This window comes from Notothenia coriiceps, unplaced genomic scaffold, assembly GCF_000735185.1.
Source record: "Notothenia coriiceps isolate Sejong01 unplaced genomic scaffold, NC01 NC01_scaffold00007030, whole genome shotgun sequence".
Taxonomy (NCBI): domain Eukaryota; kingdom Metazoa; phylum Chordata; class Actinopteri; order Perciformes; family Nototheniidae; genus Notothenia; species Notothenia coriiceps.
Window position 1 is genome coordinate 1,203 of NW_011339731.1, and position 8,064 is coordinate 9,266.

Below are 8,064 nucleotides of genomic sequence, written 5' to 3' on the forward strand. Positions count from 1 at the left end.
TCTGATAAACACAATTGTCTCTATCATGGTCTAATACCATGTTTTTCATTATTGTAGTCTAACAACATTCTGTCATTTGCTTTATTTTATTTTATGAATAGCTTGCATGGAGGCAAACATTTCAGATACTGTACATTTTTGGATTATTTGGGGTAAATATCATATTCAAACTTGAAAGTGGAAAGACCTTTGTCCTTCTTTCGCCTATCATGTCATATCATGTTTAATTTAGCCAACTAGACTTAAAGTCGCTGAAATACTTATAATCTTATAATAAATAATCAAAACATTGAATTACTTGATGGTTTCTATTTTCGTAATGTTGTTTTGTGTTTCCCAATAGATTTTCAGAATAATTGTACAATTATTGTTTATGATAGATTGTGTTGCATATAGATCCTTTGTGTTAAATGTATTACAATACAAAATATACATTTATTGTTTCTATTTTTTCTTGTTTATTTATTTTTTACATAGGCCTGTATATTTATCTCTATTAATTTTTATAATAATGGTTCCACAATTATTTATAGACTGTGTTGTTGCACAATTTCCACCATTGTTGATTGATGACTATCATTTGTCTTTGTATTTGAGTTCCCTGTCTTGTTTTGTAAAAATTCCTGGTGTTAAATTGATTAAAATATGAAATCTAAATTCCTCTGAGAGTACCAATGTGAACCACAGGAGGGCGACATAACACACAAGATCCACCATGAACCGGACATCACCATTGTACCTGTTACACCCACCGCTCACTCGTTTTCTAATCTACTAACGTTCATTAACGGTTGATTCGTGTTTACTTTTTAAAATTCACCGGTTTACACCGCTTATATGTTCACAACTGAAGCATTAAATACTTCATTAGCATCCACGTTGGTCTACAGTGGCAGACGTCAGCTAGCATTACCGGTTTTATAAATATCTGCGTTTTGACATGAAAGAGGTGATATTATCAGAGGCTGGTGGTTAACTAACAAATAACGGCGTCTGTACTTGAATCACTTGTGGGCCACTTGGAGAAATTCTCCTCTCTCTCCAGCTTTTTTTATCCTCGTCCAAACTGTCGGTATCCTCATGCTGGTAGTTGTAGTTTTAATCGTTTCCCCACCAAATCTGTCCTAGTACGACGTGATACGCTAATAAGACTACATTTCCCAGCATCCCTCCTCCGGCCGCGCCTCCTTCCTCCACTTCCCTCCGCCTTCCCTCCCACTCCACTGGGCCGCGAGGAAGTCGCAAGATGGCTGATGTCGCTTGGAAGTAATGTTCCCCTCTGCAACATGAAGCCGTGAGTGTGGAAGACAGCGAGGGAGGCACCATCGGGCTTTTATTTTAATTTAATTTTAGTTACTTTTCTTTTATTTCGTTAAACATCCATCTCATTCCGCGTCGTGTCGGCCCCGGACTTGTCTTCGGGAGTTGACGCGTCAAATCACGCCGGGGACCCTGCCAGCAGCTAACGGCTAACGATCACTTAGCAACTGTTAGTGCAGCTAGCCAGGCACACCGCTTGCTAGTTTGTTTTAATTCATATTCTGACACCTGCAAACCAACAAGCTACCGATACAAGCGCGGTGATATTTGCCGGAGGTAGTGCAGATTAAATGTCAAATATTTCAGCTGTCAGGTAAAAAAAAAAACGATTTAGAAAGCTGCTCGGTTTAACATCATGTCCGCGAACTGGCCATCCAGCCTGTGGGTTGCTAACTAATGCGCAGTATTGCATCTGTTTCATGTGCACAAACTAGCAGGGTAATTGTTTTATTTGCAATTTTTTAACACCATCAACCACCTTGCTGCATTTCCGTTACTTGCTGCCAACTACATTTTTGAAGCTGGTTATGTTAAAGCCAAATTATGGGAGCAGGAAATGTGTTGAACTTTTTCTGGTGGTAGGTAGCTACACTGGCCTTGCTGGCATCTCACCAAAAATCCACAGGGATGGACACTAAACTGAGCACCCACGACCAAAACTGAGAAATTCGCAGTTCGATATCTCGGAATCAGTAACAATAGCTGACACACGTGTACATCAGTGCATGGTGACTGATTTCACTAATCTGGGTGACAGATAAGTTGTTTTGCAGGGTTAACTAAACTACAGTTTTTCACTGAATCGGAGACCAGTTAGCTTGCCTAAAGTGCACAGCTAGCTCCGGTCTCGCCCCACATTACATTACAAACACGGCGTACAGAACGTATTCAGAGCCCTCTCCCGGCCAGACACACAGGCTGAACAACACCGTCATGGGAGTGCAGGGTTTTCAAGAGTATTTAGAGAAGCGGTGTCCCGGGGCCGCAGTCCCGGTGGACCTCCTGAAGCTTGCCCGTACCGCGGCCCGCCAGCCCCCTCACCACCATCACCCACACCACCACCCACATCACCCCGGGCCCATGCCTCCCCCGCCCCCGCCTGCCAGGATCCTAATCGACGCTGACTCCGGCCTGCAGCGCCTCTACGGCGGCTACCAGACGGACTGGGTGTGCGGGGGAGAGTGGAACGCCATGCTGGGCTACCTGGCCGCCCTGTCGCAGGCCTGCCTGTACCAGGGGGGCCTGGAGCTGGTCGTGGTTTTCAACGGCACACTGGGGAAGGAGCGCTGGCCCGAGTGGGCGCGGCGAGCTCAGGGCCAGCGACAGACCGCGCAGCTGATAGTCAACCACGTCGGCAGCAAGGCCACCCCGCCTCCCAGAGCATGGTTCCTGCCCCCGGCCTGCCTCAGCCACTGCGTCCGCCTCGCCATGTTCCGCTTCCGAGTGCGGGTGAGCCATGTGTGATCAAAGCTGTGTTAAGTTGTTTTATTGTGGTAATGTGCTGTGCTGTTAATTTAACACTTGCCCTTTCTTGTTGCACGCCCATTTAGCAGTTTACATCATCCAGCGCCGTGTTAACTCCTTCCAGTTGAGGAACAAGTGCACATATGAGCCCTAAGAACTTAAGCAAAACACACATAATCTATCAAACGGGCTGTTTTTGCATTGTCAGTTTTAAACCAGCAGAGTATATATATCTATATCAGTGATGCATTGCCTTATCTGCTCTCCTTTATTTGTGCTGGTCTACTGGGAGGAGAAATGTATCCGGTGCTAATGTGGAGCAGCATCTACCGGCAAAACCAGTCTGTGCATTAGAGCAACATGTATTGCGCAACATGACCTAGACCAGCCTATATATTACATAACATGAACTCATTGAACCCTTTATACATTGTTGAACAACTGCTGAGTGGATAGACTATTAATAGGCCCCTGTTGCCTGACAGTGGCACATTCATAATGATTTGTTTTGCATTTCAGTTAATGGATGATTGAGAATATTTAAATAAATAAAAATGTCTGCATCTGACCTATTTTCAAGAATATTTGCTATGGTTAAAACTATAGTAGCTGGGTGTACTATAATCATCTTAAACAAAAAAAAGTTAAAATGGGTTTGAGAACGGAAATGTGACTCATAAGGTTAGGTTCTAGGCCTGCCATGAATGCATCAAAATCACTGATTGACTCTCATCGTTCGCTCCTGTCAACATTACTATTTTATCTTTTGACATACCTGCCTATCTGCTTGCATGATAGTATTTATTTATACTTTTTTTTTTAAAAGCAACAGAGTACCGTGACATGATAGAGAACAGAAAAATCCCACCCACATTACAGTAAAACACATTCTGCCACTGTCTGTGTGTGTGTGTGTGTGTGTAACATCATTACTCACTGTTCCCATGTGTACTTTCTGTTTTTCCGACCTGTATTCTGAGATACAGTCCTATTTCTGCGGCTTAAAATATATGTTCTCGGCTTGAATGGCACCTTTACTGAAGTCATTACTCTTCCTCTGTCACTTTCTCAGCTTTACATGTGCTGCATGCCAGCTAGTTTGTCATTTTCTAATTATTGTGATATTTTATTCTGGATGTTAACATTGGTATTTAGTTTCAGTTTGATTATGAATCAGTGTGACACAATACACGTTGGGCGATTTTGAATAGTTGTGAAACAGCTTATCATACTCAGCCATCATTGCCACATGTTGCATTCATTTGAAGACAGGTTTGATTACCAGCTCATCAAACCGATGTGGAATATATCTGAGTATAATTATTTAGTTTTCATTCTCATTAGCGCTGACATAGTTAAACGAGATTAACATTACAAGTCTGAAGCTCTCATGCTCGCTCTCTGGTGTAGTCGTGCACCTCACCCTCCAATGGGTTCTGCATGAGTGGGCTCTGAACACTTGTGTTGCCCTAGGTCCAAGTGTCTGTATCACTACCAGTGATTTAGAACCGTATGGTGCTGCACAGATTTTCTATAGATGTATTTCCGCAAGTGCTATGAAGCTTAAGTATTTTGAGAGTATACAAAGTGGCAGCACCACTGGCCGTCCGTGACCTCTATCCTGGTCCATTCAGTATGCAGTGATTGCTTTGGCAGCTGATCAGTCTCCCAGATCCATCATTGTACAGAAGGTGGAAGAATATAGCAAACTTTATTGAATTTAACTATTGCAATAAACTTTATAATGTACTCAGTTCTGCCTTTCATTTGCTTTTGGTATTGAATTAAAAAGTATATATTGTGCAGTTTTAAATGTAGGACTGCACATTATCGTACATTTCATGTTATTTTCTCTATTTTATAGCTGAATTGATAGTTTTTGTTTTTATAAAAAATGGCCACCACAATTTTCCCGATGGCACTGTCACCATTGCTTTGACAAGTGTACTCCTTGTAGAATAAAAGAACAAGAACATGACTTAAATATTATACTCACTCAATGCATCCCAAATGCTATTTACCAAGCTATTCATCCCAAGTTCAATGTTAACATCTGAATCTGTTGGTGAAAGAGTACTCAAGTGTATTCCCATATTTAAACATTACATACATAACTATGCAGTTCTCCAACCATGTGTTCTTTAGCAAAATACATTATACATTATACTAGAATTTAACAGAATACAAAAACACTTAAAACCCAAACCAAATATAAAGAAACAAAATCTTCTGAAGAGCTGAAACTAAACTAAAAACAACAAGGTAATAAACAAAAAGACATGAAATTCAGAGTTTTGGTGTTTTGCAAATCCACAGGTTGTACAGACTTTGGAGGACCACCACCAGGAAGTGCTGTCTCTTTACAGAGACTTTGGATTTTCCGGCCTGATCGCTCAGGATTCTGAGTTTGCTCTCTGCAACGTACCCGCCTACTTCTCGTCGCACGGGCTCAAACTGAGCTGGAACGGCAAGAACCTGACCACACACCAGTACCTGCTGTCTGAGGCCGCCAGGCAGCTCGGGCTGAAGACACAGCACCTGCCCTGCTTTGCTGCTCTGCTGGGTAATTATCACCGCGCTCCCACATACCTCAGTGGACACGCTTTGTGTTTCTGGCACACCTTTTTGTCTGTTTGACTTTTCTATTGAAGCAGCAAACATGAAAGAGTTTCTGTCTCGCAGGAAATCATATTCTGCCTGATGAGGACCTGGCTGCCTTCCACTGGAGTCTGCTGGGACCAGAACACCCTCTCGCTTCTCTCAAGGTACCACATTAAGTCCTCTGCAAACCACAGCCTAATTTAAAAGTATACGAACTCTAATAATCACATTATAAAGTAATTAGTCAATTAGTGAAGGGAGCCCTGATTTACCGTTTTAAATATAAACATAAGCACCGGAGCTTTTATATCAAATCTCCATATTGTAATAAAAGTATATTTTTTATATTAGATAAAAGCTTTCCTGTTTTCCATTGACTGGTCTTTAACAGGAAAATCCTCTTAGAAGCTTTTATTGTGAAACATGTAGGAAATTATGACTTTTAAACAATTATAGAAATTAATGGAATAAATATGTGATTAACATAAAAATCCAGTTTAGCTATCAGGAGAAATCCGTGTACTTGTTGCAGCTTAAAGGTAGGGTAGGTAATTCACTTCAGAAACACTTTTTGTTATATTCCATGGAATGCTCTTAACATCCTGATAGCAATGAATATCTTATAGAATAGAATCAGGGATGAAACGGCTCTTTAATGGTCACACGTGCAGAGCACACAGACACAGTGACAATTAGCCTCTGCATTTAACCCATCCGACTACCAGGAGTCTAGTAGTAGGAGCAGTGGGCAGCTATTGTACAGTGTCCGTGGAGTAATAGGAGTGAGGGGGGAAGTGGGCTGTCCGGTGCCTTGCTCAAGGGCATCGCGGCAGGGCCCGGGAGGTGAACTGGGACCACCAAGTAGAAGTCCATACTCCATATTTAGTTCTGTTCGGGGACTTGAACCGGCGACCCTACGGCTCACAGTCCAAGCCCCTACTGACTGAGCCACTGCCGGATTGTTAAATGCTTTGACAATAAATATATAAAAATATGTCATCTGTGGAAGCCGTGGCGCTGTAAAAAGCAAGTCCAATTATCTGCCTCGGCCCGCGGCAGATAACTGGATGGCCTACCTGCCTGTCAGCCTTCCATCTGTGCACAAACTTATCTCGTGCCCTCATTGGTCATGTGCGCGTTCGTGTGTGTTGGAGGAGGGGCTCTGTAAGGAAGTCTGAAGGAAGGGGCAGATTTTTTTCGGTTGTGTTCTTTCAAATTCTAGCTTACTCGAGCTGATTTCTCCTTTCTTACCTACCCTACCTTTAAGTGGTGTTTCATAGGATAAGGTTCTGAAATAAGATTAATTGTGTGCGGGATTGCATTATCAGCGATATTGTAACATATCTACTAGGGCTGTCCCGAATACCCTTTTTCGGGCTCCGGATATTCGGTAGTAATCAGAAGCGAATATTCGTTGCAGAGAGATTTGTATTTTTTTTTTTATAAATGTTTTTTCCAAAAGGTTTCATAACACGCTCCAAATCCGAGACACCTGACAACACGCTGTTAAGCAGAAAGAGCATACTATTACGATTTATATTTATTTATTGTCTCAGTACTCGCAAACATTAAAACTAAATGTGTCCTCTGTAGGGTAACTGTAGGGTCTGCTGTATTGTTGAGGATGTTGATGGCTGGGATGCACCTATGGACACAAGTTATTATTGGGCTGAGCTACTCAACTTTATGCCATTGCCTTAGCCCCAGATGTTCCCACATTACTACTATTATTCTCACTATTCGGATAAAATTAAAAAAACTAATATAAAAAAACAATTCGGTTGCTTGCTTGTAACTATTTTCCAAGCAAAGCAAGTGCACGTTTTTATCATGTGTAACGTTACTGTTTAAACGGCGGATAAAGCAGCTTCATCATGGCAACTTGACAACAGCTAAGCTAAGCTAGGCTACTACTTACAGCATCCAGGTGACTTTTCAGAGTTGTTGTGCCACCGTGGTAGGCCAGTTTCTTATCGCATATATTTGGCACATATTGTTCTTACCGTCGTCCAATTTAAAATGGTCCCACACAGCTGAAGTCTTCGGCATTTTGTGGGTGAAGCGAGGTGAAGCGTGCCGTTTGCGTTTGTGACTGTGAGTGAACGCGATGTCAGGAGCACAGGCTGAGATTGTATATATTTCCGCATTTTAACAGTGCAATTCAAAAATATAAATATAGTATAAGAATATGGCAATTCGCCTTTATTAATAGCATACATTTAGAAGAAAAAACGAATAAATTCTTTTGGAAAAAAAGAAATCTCCGAATAATGAAAATTGATCCCGAATAGTTGGCCAACGAACGAATATTCGAATAGTCGATATATCTCGGGTACAGCCCTAATATCTATCCGTGCACCAGTATCTATCATATCATCTTACCCTACCTCCCCACCCTTACCAGGCGTATGTGTATTTAAAACCTGTTTTCTGTTCTCTCTCCTCAGGCGTGCGAGCCCACCATTTGGTGCTGCCGCCCTGTGAGGTGGTGATCAAGGCCGTCTCAGAGTACGTCTCCTCCATCAAAGACCTGGGAAACCTCGACGCCATCGCCAGAGATGTCTTCAAACAGTCACAGGTGGGTCCTCTCCCCCTCTGACAGTGATGTGTTTCTGTTAACCCTTTTTTGAGTTAAATTGGATTGAAATAGATTCATGTTTTCCGTCTGATTGACATGCC

The 8,064-nt window shown here is 42.1% G+C and overlaps 1 protein-coding gene across 1 annotated transcript in view; it reads left to right on the forward strand.

The window, feature by feature from the left end:
• Positions 1-1,234: 1,234 nt before the first annotated feature.
• The window catches only part of LOC104943881 (constitutive coactivator of PPAR-gamma-like protein 2), a 9,438-nt gene continuing 2,608 nt past the window's right edge, over positions 1,235-8,064 (forward strand). The window contains exons 1-4 of the mRNA XM_010769346.1: positions 1,235-2,769; positions 5,101-5,347; positions 5,467-5,549; positions 7,835-7,963. Coding sequence (XP_010767648.1) covers positions 2,254-2,769; positions 5,101-5,347; positions 5,467-5,549; positions 7,835-7,963 — 975 coding nt within the window. The 5' untranslated portion in view covers positions 1,235-2,253. The remainder of the gene's footprint in view (positions 2,770-5,100; positions 5,348-5,466; positions 5,550-7,834; positions 7,964-8,064) is intronic.